The sequence below is a fragment of the Molothrus aeneus genome, chromosome 6 (assembly GCF_037042795.1).
Source record: "Molothrus aeneus isolate 106 chromosome 6, BPBGC_Maene_1.0, whole genome shotgun sequence".
NCBI classification, from domain to species: Eukaryota; Metazoa; Chordata; class Aves; order Passeriformes; family Icteridae; genus Molothrus; species Molothrus aeneus.
Window position 1 is genome coordinate 29,431,820 of NC_089651.1, and position 22,451 is coordinate 29,454,270.

At 43.9% G+C, this 22,451-nt stretch overlaps 1 protein-coding gene across 5 annotated transcripts in view; it reads left to right on the top strand.

Moving 5' to 3' along the window:
- The window catches only part of ACTN1 (actinin alpha 1), an 86,063-nt gene that overhangs the window by 62,188 nt on the left and 1,424 nt on the right, over nt 1-22,451 (top strand). Inside the window, exons 9-21 of one of the 5 annotated variants that reach the window (XM_066552962.1) lie at nt 6,308-6,400; nt 7,522-7,752; nt 8,304-8,451; nt 9,043-9,193; nt 11,498-11,606; nt 12,087-12,227; nt 14,182-14,364; nt 15,096-15,230; nt 16,045-16,224; nt 17,114-17,260; nt 18,806-18,886; nt 19,434-19,499; nt 20,985-21,143. In XM_066552962.1, the coding sequence (XP_066409059.1) occupies nt 6,308-6,400; nt 7,522-7,752; nt 8,304-8,451; nt 9,043-9,193; nt 11,498-11,606; nt 12,087-12,227; nt 14,182-14,364; nt 15,096-15,230; nt 16,045-16,224; nt 17,114-17,260; nt 18,806-18,886; nt 19,434-19,499; nt 20,985-21,143 (1,824 nt within the window). Of the gene's footprint in view, nt 1-951; nt 1,038-6,307; nt 6,401-7,521; nt 7,753-8,303; nt 8,452-9,042; nt 9,194-11,497; nt 11,607-12,086; nt 12,228-14,181; nt 14,365-15,095; nt 15,231-16,044; nt 16,225-17,113; nt 17,261-18,805; nt 18,887-19,433; nt 19,500-20,984; nt 21,144-22,451 lie in introns of all 5 variants that reach the window. The other 4 variants (XM_066552960.1, XM_066552959.1, XM_066552961.1 and 1 more) reach the window with 4 other exon arrangements.

The following is a 22,451-nucleotide window of genomic DNA, read 5'->3' on the forward strand; positions in this document are numbered from 1 at the left end:
CAGGAAACTACAGCCTCCCCCCATGGGAAATTACAGATACCTATTCACTTTTTTTTTTCTTTTTTTTTTTTTGTGTTTTCCAAAGATGGAGAAACAAAGCTGACTGAGGTTTTGTGAAGGGTTTAATGAATGGCCAAAGCTTTATCTTTTGCCTTATGTATGCTGCAGGTTCCAGCACCCTTGCTTTAAGGTCTGAACTTGCTGCCTTCTCAAGTTGTGCCACAAATTCAGTCCCAGTTCACCTGGGGCTTATAAAGCATGTATAACAAGTACATCCACGGTGGTTTTGTAAACAGAGCATTGTTTATCATGGCAGAGATGCCTGTTTTTGTTCATTTGTTTCCTTTTTGTCCCCTCTTTTCTCATCCATGTTGGAAACCAGGCAGTTGAGTCCTCGCTACTTCTGGCTTAGCCATTTTCCTGTTGGTAATGGAGTCACTTAAGGAAAACATTTTGTGGGTGAAACCTTGTACACGTCTCTTGCCAAAACCAAGCAGCCTCCTGTACTTGAGTGCCGTAGAAACAGGCAGTGCACGTTGCAGCAGAGCAGCTCCTGTGTAGGAAGTGCACTGCGTGGGAAGGCTCTGATCTCCAGCTCCTTGGCGTATGAAGGGCCTCGAGCGCGGGCGTTCAGATCTCCAAACAACTTGTTTGCATCCTTGGGCCGGGCCCCCAGACTGCAGCTGTGAAGGTGCAGAGCCCAGATCCTCATCTCAGGAGCCCCCTGGATTGGGGGGTAGGGAGGGGTGCCGCTTTGAGCCACAAGCCAACACTGCTAGCCACCTTCTGGTCCGAATTCCCAGCTCTCCGCATGGAAGTCTGTTTGGCCTGTCCTGCAATGCATGATGGGAAGTTTTCTCCCCCTCTCTCACGCCACCCATGATTGTTTTGTTTTATCCTATGTGCTGCTTCTTACTTTATCCTTTCAACCTCTTTTCCTTCTCTGCACAGATATTATAGGCACGCTAAGGCCGGATGAGAAGGCCATAATGACCTATGTCTCATGTTACTACCACGCCTTCTCAGGGGCACAGAAGGTGAGACTTTACTGCTAACAACCCCTCCCTTCACCCTGCCCTGCCCATCTGTCCTCCAGTGAGGAATGCCAGACCCCCGTCCGCCCCAGGGCGTCTGCAGGGCAGCCAGTGCGTCCAGTGATGCATTTGGATATGCCATCTGTAATCTTGCTGGAGAAGCGATGTAAATGTCCTTTTGGACACACTTGAGCTGCTCCTTCCCTCCAGTCTCACAGCACAGGAGAGGAGAAAGCATTAGGTAAAGCTGGCATTGGAAGATGAACGGATGTTTGCTCTGACAGAGGCAGTACCCTTTCAGTAACTAATGGGCATTGTCCTGACCAGGCAGTGCACCTCCAGAACTACCACAGTCAAATCTGCCCACTCCAGGAAATCACAGCCTGTCCCTCTTGGGCTGCCATCCTGCCTTCCACACTCCACTAGGTCAGTGGTCTTTTCCTAGGCTGAATCATCCGTGAGCTGGTTACATAGCACTTTTGTGCTCCAGCCGTGAAGTTCATTTCTACCAGGCCTTCAGCTTTCCCAAATTCATTTCCATTCCTTGTTTCTCCCTTGTAATTCTCCTGTTTCCCAAACCACCTATATGTCTTTTTTATCTTTCCTCTGCCTTGCCCATTTCCATAGCTTCAGGCTTTCCTTCTTCCTCTGATTCCTCTTTACTCCAAAGTCTCTTTGCCTGACATCAGGATATTTTGAACTAAATATTGCAGATCATTTTTGGGCAAGCAATTTCCCAGCAGTCCTTTGAATGAAGGAAAAAGGTCAATTCTTTTCTCCCATGTCATTACCTGCCTGGGCTGTGGCCCTTCCACAAGATTACTGCTAGTTTCAAATAGGAGACTTTAGATCAGTAAAATCCAAAATCCAAGACTATGTTCTTCGTGTTACAGACAGGCCTTTTCTATTTGAAACACAGTCTTTGTGTTGCCCAGCTTGAGGGCTAATCTGACTCCAGGAAGATTCTGTCTCTTTTGTGCAAAGCGGTGCTGATGGTCCCAGCATTGATTCAGTTTCCATGCTGATGCTGGCTTTCAGAGGGTAAATGCAAGCAGTAGTTTCCAGGGAGCAGCTCTTTAGTTCAAGCTTTTTGTTCTTTGCCCAGTTTCATATAAATTACATGATACTGTCTTGTTTCCAAGGAACTGGGAATGTGTCCCACGGCAGTGCAGTAGACTTGCCCATTTGGCATAATTGGTGTAGTCATGACTTTTCCGCTAGGATCCTGTGGGTTTTTGTTCAAAACACTCAAGACCAGTCTGCAAGTTCCAGCCAGCTGATACTTGCAGGAAGACTGTAGTTTCAGAAATCATGCCAGCCTCATGAAAAGGCCTGATGTTTGCCAGGTGCCCCTGAGGGACTGCTCCATGCAGTCTGCTTAACCTGAGGAGCTCCAGATGAGGAAACATCAAACCACAATACGAGGGGAGTTGCAGCCTGCTGCAGAAACAGCCATGCCACTTACCAATCTCTTCCTTTTCTCTCTGCATCCATTCCATGATTTGGAAACCTGTTCAGCAGGTTCCATGCTCTGATCAGCAATTTATGTGGATGCTCAGTCTGCTGGGATCACTGAAAACAGTCTTCTGCTTGCCTCAGGACCTGAACCACGTAGCTGGGGCAAAAACTATACATGAAGTGTCTCAGTATTAACATTTCAATCCCATGTAGTCCAACAGACTTACAGGGACTTACATGATTCATTTTTTAGCAGTCCTAATGGGCCAGCAACTCAACTGTGCCCTGGCAGGAGGGGTACAGCTCCTTTTTGGGGCTGCCGTGGTCATAAATTAGCCAGCTGCTAAGTGACACATATTCAAACCCGCAGGCAAATGCAAAGTGGTTGCTGAGTACAAGCCCCTGCCCAGATGTTACTGTGTTGCCACCTCATGCAGGGTTAGGTGACTTACTGTGATATCGCTCAATTTTTCATCCAGATTTTTCATTACTGCCAGCAGGCCTGAAGGGAGAGTCCCATGAACCGCTTTCTGCTTCTTTCATTCTCTTATCCTGAGCCTTTGAAGGTACAGGGTCCCCAGCCTGACTTGTGTATGTAGATGGCTGCTTTTTCTCTATGCCTTTTTTTAAATATATATATTTGTAGGTATACTTGCTTTGGTTGGTTTGCTTGTTTTCTAACTGCTTCTGACTTTCACACTAAATGCATGCGACTACTGGTTGGCTTAATATTTTGTAAACTTGTGGCAATTTCTAACTAATGTTTTACTGTTTTATTAAGAGATTGTGTTTGGTGTATAGTATTTTGGAGTGGTCCTCCGAGGCCAGAGGACAGCAGCAGCCAGGCATCTTCCCCTGAGGCTAGAGGACAGCAACAGGCAGGCATCCCTACATAGTGCACTGTGGGAATGCCTTCCTTCATGGTCCTCCTCAGCAGAAAGACTTGGATCCATGAACTAGAGAGACTGCAAACTCTACACTTATCCTCAGCAGTTCAAGTTATGGTTGAGAAGTACAGAAAAGACAAAAGGCACATAAATTCCTGCCATTCAGTTTTTCATTTTGATTCCACCAGACAGCATGTGCATCGACACAGCAGCGTGGTATCAAGCAAAATGAGCTTGCCCTCCCCAAGACTCTGAGTGCAAGCAGTACAGTGTGTCAGCACAGTGCTGCACTGAAGCTGATGAGCTCACACAGGTTCTCTGAGAATAAAGGTGTGCAGCTTCCAGAGCCCAGGATTCTGCATCTTCTCAGTCCAGCCCTGTGCCTTGTGGGCATCTTGGCTTTTTTGGAGTCAGCATGAACATCCTAAATGCATCGTTGCCTTTAGCAGTGTGGGGAAGCCAAAACAGCTTTTTCCACTGAACTAATGAAGGTGTAGGGGGAGCTGCCTTGGCCTCATGTAAACATCTTGGTGTGCCACTCTTCTTTTACATGAAAGTGTTTCACTTTAGTTTTGAGGTTGCCATCACTGTGGATCAGCTCATTAGCAGTAGTGTGGAGGGTATTTGTGAAGGTTGCCTGAAAGCTCTGGCATCCTTTTGTCCTACCGTGCTCAGAGCACAGTGTAACGTGTTGCTTGTGATATTAATGGTGATTGTGGCCACCAAGAGCCTTTCCTGTGGCTGCAGCAGCAGCAGCACACTATTGCCTGGAGCAGTAGCAGTTCCAAGGCAAGAACCATTGGGACGCAAGTACTGGTGGGGGAAAGAAAGCTCTACACTCCTGCCATTAGGATAACACAAATAATGTCGTAACTGCTGACATTCTTGGGGTCTTTTTGTTTGGACAGTTGTTCAACACACATATTTAAACTTGGGCAGCTGGAGAAAGTCTATCATCAGATACATGTAAATATGCCTCAGTGGAAGTGGATCCTGCCTGCACAGCTGGCTGCTGCTGCAGTGAGCTCATGGGGTGTAAAAATAAGAAAGTTAAAAGAACACCTCTCCTGGAGTGATTGAGATAAACATTAGGTACTGCCAGTTCCCTGCAGTCACTAGGCATATCATGGTAGGGCTCTAGCAGTGTCTTTTTCCTATACTATTTGGTCCCATGTCTATAGTTTTCTCTGAATATCAAAAACTACTCCATTAGAGTACAAACTTTAGTTAAAAATAGGTCAAAGTACAAGCTTTCTTAAATGTAACCATTGTTTGCACTTTTTGCAGGTTTCTTTTTAAGTGAAACTGCTCCTTTTTCTGTACAGGTCTCTCTGATGTGTTTTAAATTAGCTGATAATCTGTGTATCTCATAGCTGGTCCACTTTAGTGAAGGGGCAGATGACTGGATAGATGTTTTAACAGCTCCATTTCATTCTACAAATGAATAAGATTGCTGTGTCCCCTGGGACCTTAGCAATCCATACATCACTGTGCAGCCTATGACTTTATTGCTATTCTTGCTGCTTCACATCAGCTGCAAAAATTAGAGTTTTTTTCTCAAATGTCCTTGAAGATTGAATAAACAGATAATAAAAGGTCTTTTAAAAATAGGAAAAGGTTGAAACATACCGGCTATAAACTCAGCAAAACTTATTTTGGCATCAGTTCTAAATGTAGTTTTGAGGCAGGACACAGCGTTCACAGTTGGTTTGCTGTAGTGTTGCCCTCTCCTCCTTATTTGCACTCAGCCTCTCTAAGGAGTAGTTCTCCCAGAGGGGCCCGTGGGTACCTGTAACACCTTCCTCAGGCACCACGGTCACAGCTGCACTGTGCTGAGAGGGGTTTGAGGAATCCCCTGATGCATCACAGGGGCATCTCCTCAGGCTTTGTGGCATGGCACACACCATGGGTAATGATAAAGGAAGCTGATAACCCACAGATACATTCTGTGCAAGGATCAGCCTGCTTGTATGTCCCCCATGCCAGACACTGCTTCTGATTTCATAGCAGGGATTTTTCTGCTCCTTACTTTCCAAATTCATGTTCTGACATGTTGAGCTCGCTGCAGAGAACCAGGTTTTGGTCTCACAGTGGAGAGAAAGAAAAAAAGTAAGAAAAAAACTCCAAACCTAAATAGTAGCAGTAGGATATTTTTTTATTGTGAGACTTGTTTTGGAAGAGTAAGCAGAAAGATCACCCAGAAAAGTGGGGGGGAAAGAAATCCTCTTCTCAGCTGGATCATAAGACTCTGAATATATGGTAGGTGTACGCTTCACCACGGAGGTGGCCCTGTAATCAGTGCCAGAAATATAGTGAAAACTGGAAGACAGTTCTGCTGGGCAGAATTTAAGATTAAGAGGAGTATCTACCATTTTATCTTCCAAACAAAATTAGGAGTTTTCTCATAAGTCTAGGTTATGGCTTAACTCTCTTTGGGTAGTTCTTTCCTGGGGTAAAAGTATGGAGACAGTCTCATCAGCTTGACATTGCTCTGTTACTGCTGTTCCAGCTCAGAATGCTGGTGTGGGGAGTGGAGATAGCAGCAGAAACTCTACCTGTCTTTGTGAAGAGGTAGCCAGGGTCCCTCTGGTAGGAAGCAAACAACAAGGCCCTCTTACAGAAACAGCTCCAGAAAAAGTATAGAAACATTGGTTGTCCCACAACATATAGGGTAGAATCAGTACAGCTGAGAATCTCTGAAGAAGGGAAGAACCAAATCATTATAGAAGGGAAAAACCAAATCATTATAGAAGGCCAAATGGAAAGCAGAGAGGTCAGGACGAGATGTCTCAAAGTGTAGATAGGTTGAGAGGGCTAAGGGTAGGAGATTTTACCTGCAGGTATGTAGCAGGAAGCTAAGCTGCAGGTTTTGGTTTGGGTTTTTTTTTTCACATTTTACCCTTCTTCCATTTTTCTTCTCTTTGTTAGGCGGAGACAGCAGCAAATCGGATCTGCAAGGTGCTGGCAGTCAACCAAGAAAATGAACAGCTCATGGAAGACTACGAAAAACTGGCCAGTGATGTAGGTGTTGTTTTCTGAGTGGTGGTATGCAGAAAAGAATTGCATTTAATGCTGATAAGTAATCTTGGGGATTGCTATTGAACCACTGCTATTTTCCCTGGAAAATTAGTTTTTCCTCTTCAAATTAAGGACCAAAGTTACCTTTAAGACAATCTACTTTAAAACAAAAAATTTCCACAGAGAAGCGTTGAATTTCTCAGTTTATTAGGAGCCAACCCAGAAATGCTAAAATGGAAGGAAAAATCAAGTTGGTTTAACTTGAATTTGTCAGGACTATACAAGATCATTACATCTTCCATACAACTTGTATCTTAATATACTGTAGAAGTCAGGAGTTGGATCAGAGAATAAAAATTAGTGATACCTGAAGAAAGAAATATGCATTTACTGATAATGGAAAGAATGTGTCAGATACAAGCTGGAGGCTGCTTTTGTTAACTGAGAAGGCTGACAGACTGACAACAGGGAAACTACAAGAGACCAAATGTGGACTGGAGTATGTTTGTGGTAGATAAGTAGGGAAAAGATGGACAATAGAAGGGCAAACATAACCCATAAGCCTGGTTTCAGCCTGATGTGAAAAGCATAGGGCACTTCTCCACTCACACTCTAGACAGCCTATTGCATTAGCATTTTGCCAGCTCTCCAGATGGATTTGTTATGGAGGTGTATTCAAGGAGCAACAGTGACTTTGAGGAAGCTAGAGTGGGAAAAGTGTAAGGCTGAACTGAAGGCAAGAACTTGATTTCTCCTGTCAGATTCTTCTGGAGATAAGATGCTTACAGCATCTTTTAGTTATGCAACAGTCCAGCAAAATTCTTAAGGCTTTAACATAATCTGAGGATATAGTTTTGGTCCTGCTTGTGCAAAAACTGTGCCTTAAGCATGTTGGATTGGCACTGCTGCAACTAGCAATACTACTTAGTGTGGTAGGGAATGTGCTGCTCATTAAAAAAAAGTACTTCCAAAAAAGCTGGCCAACTTTCCTTTATGAGCCCTGCTGGTGGCAGAATCTTTCTGACAGCAAACATAAAAGTAAATGGTCCCTTATGAAAACAGAGCAACACCTGCAGTTTCAGCACAATTTTCAGTTCAAGGCTTCTTGTCATTGCTCCTCCCAGCTGCTGGAGTGGATTCGTCGCACCATCCCCTGGCTGGAGAACCGGGCCCCGGAGAACACCATGCAGGCCATGCAGCAGAAGCTGGAGGACTTCCGGGACTACCGCCGCCTGCACAAGCCCCCCAAGGTCCAGGAGAAGTGCCAACTTGAGATCAATTTCAACACCCTGCAGACCAAGCTGCGGCTCAGCAATAGGCCGGCCTTCATGCCCTCCGAAGGGAAAATGGTCTCGGTGAGTGTGGGTGACTGCTTCTGTATACCCGAAACATGCCTAAAAAACGAGAGCTCCTTTCCTCCCATGGGTGGGCAGAGAATGCCCACCTTCATAGTGACATATTCTGTGAGAAGAACTCTGAAAAATACAGATCAGGGAGGCCATGATAGGAGAAGATCAAGTGATTGTTGCTTCTCTGTGTCTAAATCAGACTCTGAGACTCTTCACAAGTTGCATGTCTTTATGAGGAGATGTCTCGGTGGCTTTTGTTCTTTCTGATTCAGAAACGGTTGAGTTTTGTTAAAGTTTGATGTAGGGGAACTTTAAAACTCCAGAGGTTTTTAGAGAGGCTTTTCTTCTGTAAATGGTTATATCCTGGGCTTCTAGTCCTGCTTGCCTTAAGTCTGACACTTTGTCTCCCTGACTTGTCTGCACAGCGCTGTGAGATGAAAAGCCCATGCTCACTCCCTCCCATCAGTTGGAGCCATATAGCTCACTGAGACTAATGCTGCTGAACATCTTCCCTCCAGCTTCTAACTTGCCTTTCCTTCTCATGTTTCTGTCTCTAGGATATAAACAATGCCTGGGGTGGCCTAGAGCAGGCTGAGAAGGGCTACGAGGAGTGGTTATTGAATGAGATCCGGAGGCTAGAGAGGCTGGATCACCTGGCAGAGAAGTTCCGGCAGAAGGCATCCATTCATGAGTCCTGGACAGATGGTAATGCCAACCTACATGCTTCCTGTAGCCTGAGACAGTGCTGACTGTTGTGTAGGGAGGAGGAGATGGATTGTGCATGGGTCCTTCCATGAGAGTTTCCTCTTGAGAAGGCTAGATTTATTTCTTATTTTATTAGAAAGCAGTGTATGGAAACCAGCTTATTCTCTGTTCTGCATCATGCAGTCAACATTAGCATTTCCTAACTGGCAAAGTGAGAACTTTGGCTAGAAGAGAGCAGCCACAGAGCAGAGGAAAAGTTCCTGTACAGTAAATGCTGCCATTGGCTCTAACAGGATCAGCATAACCCATTTTGCACATACTGAGACAAGTCCAGTGTAAACTGTGACAGTGCTGGCTTAAGCTACATTATGTGCCCTTCTGTGTTGTTAATGGCAAACTCACACTTCGTGGTTTGAAAGTGAGCACTGAGCTTCTCTAGGCCAGCAGGCTTGGGGACAAGCCTCAGGTGGGGCAGCTGGAGTGAGGCCGATGCCCTTTTAAGGGCCCTCGAGGGTGCCTGGGTGGCAAGAGCTGGCTTTGGCCACCCTGGGTCCTGTCCTTCATTCTTCTGTCCTTTGGCTCCCTCCCCAGGTAAGGAAGCAATGCTGCAGCAGAAGGATTACGAAACTGCAACCCTGTCGGAGATCAAGGCCCTGCTGAAGAAACACGAGGCCTTTGAGAGTGACCTGGCTGCACACCAGGACCGCGTGGAACAGATTGCTGCTATTGCACAAGAGCTCAAGTACGGCACCCCAGCCACGTCCCATCCTTGGGGCCAGGGAGGCTTAGTCAGCTTTGCCCTTTGGAGAGCAAAAAATCCATCCCCATACAAAAATGCTGGGAATTCCCAGTGTTTCCAAACAGTATCTAGGATACTGCTATCCAGTATCCGGACACACCAGAAAAGCAGGCCAGAAAATGGATGAGCCATGGGTGCTGTTGAGGAGGAGGCAGAATTATACTCCTAAGCCAAGTTTCCATCCTCTTCCAGTTCATTATGCTGCCATGAGCCCTTTCCTAAAGAGTCTGACCTGCTGCTGGCACATGCTGTATTTAAGACTTGTTATACTGTCATACTTCTCCAGGAACAGAAGGAAAGAGCCCATTGTGGTCTCATTCATTCCCCCAGGAGTACCTGCACTGTGTGCATTCTGTTCAGCATTTGCTGCTGGGCATCCTTGCAGCAGATCAGCTCTTTCCCTGCTTCACTCCAGCTTGGAAACATTCAGCTCCACTCCTTTTCCTGGAATAATACAGCTTACCAGGAGAAATGAAGGGCTCATCAGGATTGCTAGAGGTACCAGGCAGGCAAAGAGCTAGCAGCTGCAGCACAGGGAGGTTTTGAAACCCTGCATGTTTCTTGGCAACAAACAGTCTAAAACTACTTGGTTTTGACTCTGTTTCCTATTTTTAAAAGATTTATACATCACACTGGCCTATCTGGAGTCCGGGCCAAGATCAGTCCTCTCAGGCTGAAGAGTTGTTTTTCTCTAAAAAATTAGGATTATTGGATCAAGATCATTATCTTCTTTAACAACAGAGATTTACAGAATTGCTCTTTTCCACTGGAGGATTGACCTTGGAACAGGAGGAGGATTCAAGGCAATCCCCCATGTCAGTAAGATTAAAACTGAGTCTGTCTAGTCAGCAAGCATTACCTGACCTGCCACTTCCAAAGTGCACACTGCAAGTCAGCCAAAGCAGCTGCAGCTCTAAGAGCAACAGGGAAGACTGAGGCTTAAGCTGTGGGAGAGGTTATTTCTTCTCAAGTGTGAGAACAGCAGGCTCTGCTCTTGTTGTAAAAGCTATCTTCCATTTCAGCAAAGAGGCCATGCCCTGAAATATCATGGCAGAGCTCTTTTCTCCTGCAGAGACACACTTACAGAGAGATGCAGAGGGTGTGGAGGAAGCCACTGCAGCTACCCATGGCAGGAATATTTGGGGCCATGGCACGTTGGCCTCCCTGGCTGCAGTGGTCCAGCACAGGTGTGTTAAAGGTTAGGCTTTCAGAAGGAGTTCTTTCATCTGCAGTGCTGGCTCTGCAGCAAAGTAGATCAAGCAACTGATCTGGATTAAAAACCCGGAAAAGAAGTTATTTTTAGCCCCCATCAGTTACCTGGCTAGTTTACTGGAGGACTCCACCAACAGCTGTACCCACACGCCCCAGGAGGGCAATAAAATGGCATGAAGAAACAAGGCTGGGGGGGTAAGAGTGTAACCTGCATTGCTACCTAAAGGATTGCTCATCAGATGGCTCAGGGTCACTCAGTGATTTATTCCCAGTGATTTATTTTGGGTTTTTCTCTCAAGGCTGACACTTCCCAAATTGGCTGGTCTCCCTCTGCAGATTTCTCCCTCTTTGCCCATGTGCAGTGCGTGAAGCAATGCAAGGCTACAAGCTTTAGTGCGTCCCTTTGTTCTCCTTTCCCCAGTCATACTTTTACCAGCCTGTGTTCCTTGAGTGTCAGCCTATAGACATGTCAGCAAAGCGCTTCTTGTCAGGCATATAGGAGAGAAACTACACAGTTATTTTGGGATTGTCCTAAATAAATTTACTGGGTTATGTAATTTAGCTATTCCTTGCCACCTATACTATGCAATTCTTAAGGCAATCTTAAGCAGTTTCTTGGTGTTCCTAATAAAATCTTCTGTTTCCATTCTGATGTATAAGACACAGTTTGTTAGACTGCATAATGTTCTTAAGCAGAATACAGGAGCAGATTGCTCTCATCATAATCTGCTTATTTCCAGTTTGAGCAAAAGTCTGTGCTCCCTCCCCCTTTTTGGCAAGTTATTCCCACCAGATAGCCAGCCCCAGTATTTGTTGAGGCCTTGGGTGGTCCTGTTCTATGCTGTTTGGTTCAGCATAACATAGTGTCTCCTAAACTAGATCCTGATATTATCCTGACTTGCTTTATTTGCAGTGACCATGAGCTCTTTGTCTGAATCTGTCTTCAAGATGGATGAAGATTTCTAACATGTTTCTCTTATTTCTGTGCAGGGTCATTATTTGACTTCTTGTCATTTTTTTCCCCACCCTTTACAGTGAGCTGGACTATTACGACTCTCCCAGTGTCAATGCCAGGTGCCAGAAGATCTGTGATCAGTGGGATAATCTGGGTGCCCTAACCCAGAAACGTAGAGAAGCCTTGGAGGTGAGACATGTCACAAGTTGGACCTTCTGGGTAGTGCATTCATGGGGGCCAAGCTGCAGTGGCCACAAGCAATATCAGCTCACTTGTGAACTCCTGGAACATCCTGCACTGTAAACATGGCCTACATTTCAGTACACTTAGGCTGCTTTTTTTCAGCACAGTTATGATGCCATTTGTTATCTCAGGCTACTGACTTATTTTTACTTTTTAGCGTGTTTTGTAATTTCATTCTGCCTGAAATTTTGCCTTGTTTTGTTTTATTTCAAAGGACCTTGGATTTATTTTATTTCCCCTAGAAAAATTCTGTCCAGTGTGTAATCTCTTAACAGCAGAGAGATTTTTAGTGACATGCCATCCTGGGAGGGAGCACCAAGGAGGTCTGAAAGGAAGGAGCAGCTTAGACAACCCATATATCTATGTGATTATTCTTCCCCAACCATCTCTCTTGATTTTCTTTTATTTCTTTTTGTGCATGCACAGAGGACAGAGAAACTACTGGAAACAATTGACCAGTTGTACCTGGAGTATGCCAAACGAGCTGCCCCTTTCAATAACTGGATGGAAGGGGCCATGGAAGACCTGCAGGACACATTCATCGTTCACACCATTGAGGAGATCCAGGTACAGAGCAGTCATTTGCACCAGTTAGGTGGGGACCGTGAGAAGTTTGGGGTCTCCTGAGTTGTATGAATTCAGAGTAGTATGAATTTATAGGTTATATTTTGGTGCTTCTGCTCTATTGAGTGAGCCTTATCAAGATAAACAAAAATAAGTATGTTTTTCCTTTATTTTCTCCAAAAACTTGGATCTGAATAGGTATAAAGCATACATACATCATCCTAGCTGGACACAAAAACTGACAACAGATTTTTCAGAGTAACTCCAGAGCCATAGTAATGGAAACCTGAAAACTGAGACAACCTTTTAGGGTCTTGTGGAATTTTTCTTAACCCACATGAGCAAAGCTTAGTGCTGCTTACAGGGTCTGCAGATCAATTCTTACATGGAATGTTGTGTCCAGGGTCATTTGGTCCTATGTGATAGGACATACCATGAGGACAGTTGAGCTACTAGCTGGTTTCTACTAGCTGGTTTTTGGTGCTGAGCGCAAGAAAAACCAGAATTGTCCATTTTGTTGCTGAATAACCATTTGAAATCAAAGTTGTCTTGCCTTCTCCAAGACAACAAAGACAGTATCTCAGTTTTTCCCCTTCTGAAAGGATGTTAGGAAAGCAACTTGAGGTGTACACAGGTAATTTGCAGACCTTAGAGAGCAGGAATTACTCTTTCCTGAATTGTAGTGGGGACTTCTATTTCACCTGCCTGATGGGCTTGTGAAAAGAATTCAAGTCAGGTCTTTGCCAGAATAGCTGACAGAAGTGTGACCATCATCAGAGAGGCAGCCTACAGAGAGACCTACAGGGAACAGGACAGCCAGGACTGCGAGGCAGTAGTGACAGTTACTGTGTGACAGTTACTTGTTTCTTCCATCCTTCCCTTCTGGACAAAGGGGTTCATTAAGTCTTTCTTAAAGCAAAATAATCTAAACAGCACTTAACCATTTCCATCGTCTCCTTGTGAGTGTTTGCAATGTCTTTCCCAGCCCCCAGACTTGCATTGCATCTCTATGGCCACTACAGCAGCTGCAAAGCAATGAGTCACCCTGTAAGGAAGGAATTTTACAGAAAGTAGTTAACAGTGTGTGTTGTGAGAGAGGGCAGTCAATCACATGGTTTACTTCATTCCTTCTTCTGTCCACACTGTTCCCTTGCTTATCCCTGCGCACACCTCTGTTTCCCATGCATTTTCCTGCCTCTTTCCCTAGACTTGATCTTCTAGGTTTCTGGGATGAAGTACCTTAAAGGCCTGTAGAAGCAGTGGGAGATGAGCCAGGACCAGCTGGCTTGTCAGCTGGCTACAAACTACCAGCAAGCACGCCCCAAACTTCAGTCCTTGGAGCACAGCCCGGGCACCGCAGCGAGATGGGGAGTGGGAAGGGCCTGTTGTGGTCAGGAACAAGGAGCTGTTTTCCAGCAGCAGGAGCATTGATGCCTATGCAAGTTTGCAGTTGGCTGGAAGACCTTCACCTGGTTCTGACTCTGACCAAATTGAATCTGACCTCAGTACTCACCTGGAGTTACTTTGGGTGTAGAAATAGTGCATACCTAGTGGCAGAAGAGCATACAGCACATTTAAACTAGTGAGACTTTTTTTAATAGTAATTCTAGTAGTCAGCTCTTCTTCCCCGAAGAGGCTAACAAGCAGTCACTGAGCAGTGTTGGAGAAATAGTTTCCCCTAAATTATAGCCATTATTATTCCTTTTTTTGGTATGTGATCTCTGTCCCTGGTCAACATGGGACAGAAAGAGAGGGAAAACAAGACTTCACATCATTTATCTACTTAAAACTTCTTATCTAATGATACTGAGAGAACCTGGAAAGTGTAGTAGAGTAGCCTGCATTGTGTCCTGGGAATATGCTAGCTTTTGCACTCACTTCAGGAGTACATTTGCTGAAGAGGCTATTCCATAAGTAATGTTCTTACCCTCCCTTTGCTGCTGCCTTCCTTCTGCAGGGATTGACCACAGCTCATGAGCAGTTCAAAGCCACCTTGCCAGATGCAGACAAGGAGCGACAAGCCATCCTGGGAATCCACAATGAAGTCTCAAAGATTGTCCAGACATACCATGTCAACATGGCAGGAACGAATCCTTACACTACAATCACCCCACATGAGATCAATGGCAAATGGGAACATGTGAGTTCTTTCCAGCCTTGCAGGGTAGTGGAGGACAGTGTCACTGCTCAACCACTGTGGGCCCAGGAAATGGATTATTTACTCTGCAGTTACCCTCTTGTGCTTACTGCTGAGTTTAGTGAGGTTTTGTCATTTGGTTTTGGCTCTGTTGCTGTATACTTGGAAAGTGGAAAAGACACTTGGTACAATTGCCTAAGGCACAGACTCCCTTTTACATGCTAATTTTAAATGAAAGTTGCTAGATTTGAAAGCTTTGAGGGTTTTAGTCTTCAGTAGACCTACAGGTAAGTATAGCATGTGAATCAGTATCCTTTGTCACCATTCAGCCCCTCTGATGTTCTGTCTCTGCAGCCAAGTACCCTTTCCCTGCTGTAATCCTAAAAGAGCAGCTACTGTCCCTACCCGTTGTGCTTATGGTTCTTATTAACAAACAAAATCACCCATGTGAGATCTGAACAGAATCCTGCAACTCAGTTATCATTAGCCACCAAAATTCCAAATAATGAATGGAAGCTGCCTCTGGTCTTCCATGGCCTAACACGAGTTTGTGTGTATCCTACAGCAGATAGGATTCACAATCTGAGAGCTTGCCCAGTGTGACTTAAACCATATGACTGCTTGTATTCAGTGCAAAGACCCACTCCTCCCTGCCTTGTGGCAACTTCTGCATTTCCTGTACATGTGCCTTTGTGTGTCTAAATTGCACACTGAGTTGTTACTCCTTGTTGTAGGTGCGGCAGCTGGTTCCCAGAAGGGATCAAGCTCTGATGGAAGAACACGCCCGCCAGCAGCAAAATGAACGGCTTCGTAAACAATTTGGCGCACAGGCCAATGTCATTGGACCCTGGATCCAGACCAAGATGGAGGTAGGGCTTTGCAAAGTTTGAAACACTGTTTTCCTCTGTGGTCTTCACTGATACTATTATTCATTATTTCTGTTGACCACCATCACAGCCATTCTTTCTTCAAGTTACAGAAGGAGAAACATCATAGAAAATATCAAGAATTCCAAGATTGATATTAGTTACTGAGGCGCTTGTACTTTTCATCCCCTAACTGTAGTACCAGAAAAAATTACTTACCTACAATGAGGAGCACTAGTATTTTAAGATTTGTGTTTATATGCAACAAACTCAAAATCCTAAATCAGAGACAGTTCGTGTAATTGCTGGCACAGCAATGGTCTTGATACATGTGACTAAATAAATACAACTAATATACCAAACATCTGCAGAGGAGACATTTTTAAGAGAGATCTCTCTTTAGGTAAGATGTGAATTAAAGTCATTGGAGTTGATAAAATGTAAAAATATGAAGCTATTACTGATGGCAGGAGCTGGAAAGAAGAGAGCAGTTACAGAAATGTCTCTATGAAGAACCGTACACCAGAAAAAGATTCGGCTTGGTCGATTACTAGCTTATGGTCTGCAGCTTCCCTTTCTTTTGTATCCTTGTATTAGACACATCTTATGTGATTCACCTCACTTGAAAAATGTTCATTTAGCACTGTGCTAAATTTTTTGCTGACACTGTCTCAGCTCCTGTGAAGTAACTGCTCCATGAGATTATTTTTTTTGAATCATCCTGCTGTGTGAGAGTGAAATTGCTGCAATAAATGTCAAGCATGTTGGGGCTTGTCCTTTCAGTGGAGTCTTAACTCTTTTGGCTTTGCTAATGCAGGAGATTGGCCGCATTTCAATAGAGATGCACGGGACCCTGGAGGACCAGCTCAACCACTTGCGGCAGTACGAGAAAAGCATTGTGAATTACAAACCAAAGATTGACCAGCTGGAAGGAGACCACCAGCTGATCCAGGAGGCGCTTATCTTTGACAACAAGCACACCAACTACACCATGGAGGTAAATTCTGGCAGCAACTAGACAGCCTCATCTGCTGTGGCCAGTTAGTGTTAGCCACATGTAGCTCTGGCAATGTGCTGTGGTTCTCAGGAAAACAGAGAACTTGATAATATGGCCAAGCGTGCAATGACATGTCACTGAATTTCATTTTTGCCTTACTGTACTTCATGCCCACCCATTCCAATGTACTTCCAAATATAGACAACAGAAACAACCTGAATCCCACGGTGTTCCTTGAAAAATTGACAAGTCTCATTTCTCCTGCCACCTGATTGTGTTAGCTGGGATTAGAAAGGGAAGCACTGATGGTTTTGAGCTGCCACTACCTGGCAGAAGAAACAAGTTCAACAGAAGTCTATTGGCTTCCTGTTGATAATGTGAGGCTTCTTGGGAGCAGTCCGAGTTCAAAATTAGTCCAGCTGAACACAGGCTTTGAAATTTGTTTTTTTGTTTCTGGCCATTTCCATTAAGCAAGAGCAGAAGCAGGGGAGCACCAGTGTCTTCCAAGCACTGTGTTTTATTCAGTTTCTTGGTTAGGAGAGTCCTCTGCTTAAGTAAGTCCTAGAAGCACTGTGCTTGCCTCTCATTTGTGTAAAAGGCCTCCAATATGCTGCTTTGATGAGGCAAAGGAATTTTGCAATAGGACCAACTTTTTCTTAAGAAAGACAAAGATCAGAAATTAGCCTCTTCAGTATAGGTTTTTTCAGTTAAAATTCAGGTTTTAAACACCTGCAGATTAGAAGGAATCTTTTCTGAGGAAATGGACACCAGGGACTGCCTTGAACACTGGGATCATTTAATTTGCAATAAGTAGCACATCTGATCCACTGGCCTCAGAAGCAGAAGAGCGACTTCTTAATTTTGATATTGTCCTGACCTCTTTTACTAGCATATCCGTGTGGGCTGGGAGCAGTTACTAACAACAATTGCTAGAACCATCAACGAAGTGGAAAACCAGATCCTGACCCGTGATGCCAAAGGAATCAGCCAGGAACAGATGAATGAGTTCCGGGCTTCTTTCAACCACTTTGACAGGGTAAGTCAGTGCTGACTGCAGCTACAAGCTCCCATGTGGACTGCACAGTGCAATAAAAAACAAGCAGTCATTGTGATAAAACGGGGTCACAGAAGATGTTTCATTCTTAAAAATGCCACTCCTGTGGATCACTCATTTCTGTGAAGACTGCCAAGTGATTGTTAGCCTGGGAGAGGTATGTCTTCATAGGAAACTGCAAAATTTCCCGATAAAGCAAGACTATGGAGAGGTTTGAACTCTTTTTTAGACAATTAGACTTTTATCCATTCCTCTCCAGAGAGCAAATTATTATTTGGTTTATAAAATTCTTGGGACCATCTGTTCTCCATCTTCTATACCATCTCTGCTATATCTGAGGACAGCCTGACCTCAGAGATTGGCAATGCTTTTAAATTGCTGAACACTGGCTATTTCAGCCCTTCTCTAGCTATCTAAGAAAAATAAACCATGGGTTCTTTTCTTAGGAGAGGGACCCATGAAGCCCTGTAGATTTTATTTTTTGACCTTCATATCATTTGCCCCTTCCTTTCACAACAGCCTGAATGTTAATGCAGACAGAACAGGGGTTTCCTACTTTCAACTATTTGATTATGAAGGCTTAACATTAACTTAAAAAACTGTTTTTTCTTGAAGAAAAGCACTTGAAATTGGCCCCATCATCCTGTCTGTAGCTTCGTTGATCTGTCCAGAGGTGATGGTAGCAGGCAGGGGCTCTTCAGTGCTTTGAGGCTGTTCTGAGCTAAAATTCTGCAGGATGGATGGGGATTCTTAGTTCCTGTAGTAGCTTGTGTATTATTTGAGGGGTACATCCAAATACTGGGGGAACGGGCAGTGAGCAAAGGGAGGAGCAGCTGCCAGGCTGTGTTGTGCTGCACTGTACATCTGTGCTGCTGGCAGAGCTGAGCACTTGAAATAGCTTTGCCAGTCAAAGCTCCTCCCCCTGTGCAGGTCTCATAAATACAGCCATAACGCTGCTCCCCTGAGCTTCAGCTGGTTTTCTTTGTCTGTTCCTGGGATGCCCTGACAGCTAAGCTTCCTTGGGTGTGTTGCCAAACATACCTGCCCTCACCTACTCCTTTAGTGGAACTGTTGACTATAAGATTAAGGCAATGCTTCCCACTGCCTCTGCCTGCTTACCTGCACTCTGGGTTACTAGTGAAACACAGGGCTTCTGACACTGGATAACAAGCAGTGATGCAAGTAATTCACTTGGGAGATTGAGATCTTGAGGCTTCTGAGCATCAGCTGTTTTTGTCATTCAAATGCTCTAAACATGAGCTCTCTGAGAAGGAACTGTTCCAAGAGCATTTTTAGCACATCCTGAAATGTCATTGTGATATCTAATGTTGTACACTTTTTATTTTTCTTCCCTATCTTTCTATCTGCATGTCATTCTTCCTGTTCCTCTCTCCTCACCCACTGCATGGTGCACCTGTTCGTTGTCCTTTCACCTGCCTTTGATGTCCTGTGTGTCCCCTCCTCCCGCCGCACACCGTCACCGCACTGGCACTGCATGTCCTGCTGCCTGGCACACCGCATAACCAGGACCACTCCGGCACACTTGGCCCTGAGGAGTTCAAAGCCTGTCTCATCAGCTTGGGTTACGATATTGGAAACGATGCACAGGTACTGGAAGCTAGTGGTGAACACAGCCAGATATTAAACTGTGAAAAAATAACAGGTTTTTTCCTTTCTTTTCTTGTTTGTCTTAATCCATCTGTTGTTGTTGTTCTTGTGTTTGACTATATATACATCACTTTTCTATACTACTTCCTCTCCAAATGCACTTTGGTATCTATTCCTTTTTAATTCCTTAATTTTTTGTCTTGGGAGAATTTCTTTTATGTCTTCAAACTGTTCTGTTTACTTCTATGTCACTTAAAACTCCTTTCATTGTCCATTCCTCAATCTATCTTGCTTAATATCTTCTTGCCCTTTTTTTATCACCAATATGTTTCTTGTGTATAAACAATTCCATGTCCAAAACCACCTTTGCTTCTTCGTGGTTTCACAAACTACCTTTCCTCTGTTAATTTCATTGTCCTGTTAATCCTCCTTCTATCTTCTCCCCCTTGAAACTCATTCTTTATAACGTCTCCTGTGGGTTCATTTCTCCCTGGACTGGTCTCCCTTTTCTCTTTTGCTTTTTCCATCTTTGCGTCAATCTCTGTAGAAGAAGACTGGTATGATGGATTGTGAAGATTTCCGAGCCTGCCTTATCTCCATGGGTTACAATATGGTAATGTAGAGCCCTCTGTCACTCCTATTCAAAGTGATTCTGTAGGCACCTTCAGAAATACAGGGAGAATGTGTAGTGAATGAAGGTAAATATAGCTTTATTTTCCAGAATTATCAGCAATGTTAAATCTAGTCTTAGTTGTACATGTAAAACTCTTGTCTCACAGCTCTAGCCAAAGGTACAAAAATAGAAATAATTGTCTAATTCCTGTATGTTTCAAATAAAAATTATATTTATCAAACTGTGTAGCTACTAGTAGAAGAAACAGTAAGCTTCCTCATATTGGTGCCTGCTCTCTGCATAGCACACACAACCTTCCCAGCCCTGAATATCAGTTGAAATCATTCAGAAGTATATGTGACCTCACTTCTGAATGCACTCAAAATGCTGCTCCTCCCATTCCTGCCATTTGTTTCACATCTCCTTTCCTGGACATGTAAGTTCAAGTTCCAGTCATTCTCCCTGTAGCTTTTTCCTCACCAGAACACCTGAATATTCAGAGCAGTAACTTGTGAAACCTTGAGAGGCGTGACAGCTAATAGGAAGAGCTTCACCAAAGACTGATGCTCATCAAAGGGCAGGGGAAGAGCACAGTGCAGGCATATTCATCTGCACTCTTGGTGTCTTTACTCCTGATATCAGGCAAAGCAGTGTTTAATCATCTTACTCATCAGCCCAGTATAAATACAGACTCTTGGGTGTAGTGTGCCAAGACTGTAACATTTGATTAGGTATCTTAATTACTCTTGAAGGTATAATGTTCTGAATGTGTTAGGAGAGCCTGTTCCCAGGAGAAGACTCTTCTCTGCTCTTCCCTCCTCTTTACCTGGGGAGGAAGGAATCCCAGAGATGAGAACAGATGACCTTTGATGTAAATGCAGAAGGAAGTGAAGAAAACTACACTACAATGTTTTGGTTTTTGTAGCAAAACTTCTCTGTAGGATCTTCCCTGTAGAGACTGTTTCCCTGGGCCGCTCCAGATATGCAAGTCCTTCTTTGCAAAGCCTGCTATTAAAGATGAGTACAATACTATGAAATATCCCAGAGATATCTCTTCTGTTCTGTCAGCTGAAAAAAACTGTAGAAGTTCTCTTTTAAGTAAATGAAAGTAAAAGGATTCGAGGAGTGTATATCTTCAAATACTGCTACAGACATCTAGCACATGTATAGAGAAATTTGGGTCTTCCTCTGAAGTCAGCTGGTATTGTTCCCCAATAGGAGCATTGTCCTAGATCTGGATGTTATCCTCAGGCATAGCTGGCAATGTTTTATTCCAGAGGACAAATGAGTGGGAAGCATTTGTACACAACAGCAAGCCAAAAAAGAACATCCTGATTAAAAAAAAAAAAAAAAACCAAAAACCAGAGGTGTTTTCTATTTGGCTTTGTTTTCTAGCCTGTGAGATGAGCTGCTGAACAGTTTCTCCTCACTTTGGTAGCAGTGTTGCCTGAGTCCCCAGGCTGACATGACTCTCTTGCTCTCCAGGGAGAGGCAGAGTTTGCCCGCATCATGAGCATCGTCGACCCGAACCGTATGGGTGTCGTGACCTTCCAGGCCTTCATCGACTTCATGTCCCGGGAGACGGCAGATACAGATACTGCTGACCAGGTTATGGCTTCCTTCAAGATCCTGGCTGGAGACAAGGTCAGGCTCCACACCTCAGTTTCCTCTATCTGCTTAACTTCTGCTTTCTTTTTGCTCTTGTCTCTGAGAGAAAGTGTCAAGGGAAGCACTCTGCCATGGGAGGGTGTTTTCACAGGAGCATTCTGTAGTGCTGGAGGAGTGCGAGGTTAAACTGTGGGTTAATGAGCAGTCTCTTAAGGCACTCAAAAGCCTTGCTCAGCTGTCAGAACTTTGCAGCCCACTCTTGCTTCAAAATTTTAATTAAGAGCTTGGTCGTAATTTGTTATTTTAAAATTAACAAGTTCAGCAGATGGTTTTGATTAGTCTTGAAAACTGTTCATTACTGACAGCTGTAAACTTGAGATAATCTTTCTCAGATCTACATGTCACTATCAGTTGTTACACAATCAATAGATTTTCATTGAAGATATTCAATCAATAGACTTTCATTAAGGACATGCTGTATCTGCAGGGGGGACATCTTTTAACCATAGAAATTGGTTGAATGTAGGAAAACTTAGGGAGATATGAAAAGTATTAATTTTTGGAATTTACATCATCAGGGGAAGCAGCTGATAAAATATGTAATCTTATTTTTCTTATATAACAATGCCCACTAATCTGTTAGGTAACTGAACAAATAATATGTACATGTAATATTAATGTATCTCTTTATTTGCTAATGATTTTAGTTATCTCACATGAATTATTGGATACCATTTCTCAGATTGTAATGAGTTATCCTTCAATCCAGTACTGGTTTCCATTTTTCATTAAGAATCTTCTTTTAATCATAATCTAAATATCCATGATACCTGTCCTTTAGACATATACCTGACAAAAGCCAGTTCTATTGTCTTTTGAGGCCAGAAAATTCCATATTACTCAGATAAGCTAACTACTGAATAAATAGGTACTTTGAGATGCAGTATTACTTATTAACTTGTTTACTCTGTACAGTACGTTACATATACTTGTTAGTGTTTAACATGCTCTGGTGGCTGTTACATGAATTAATATTTCATTATGAAGAAAAGTCCCTCGTACCCCAGTGATTAAAGTGAAAGGGAAAAAGAAATTATAAGAAGTCACAGGAGAGAGAGGGATGGTGTGAAACCTGAGCTATTGCTGAGACAGACTGCAAATGGCCATGAGTGAGTTAGCTAGAGACAACATAGTGATTATGATTAGCAAGCAGGCAGCTACTGTTACCTGCTGCCTGGAGGGAGGCTGAGCTCGCTCAGCTCAGCACAGTGAGTCTCCAGAAGCTGAATTTACGTAAGTTTTGCCTGCTCATTAAAAATGTCCACAGTGAAAAGACTGTTGCTG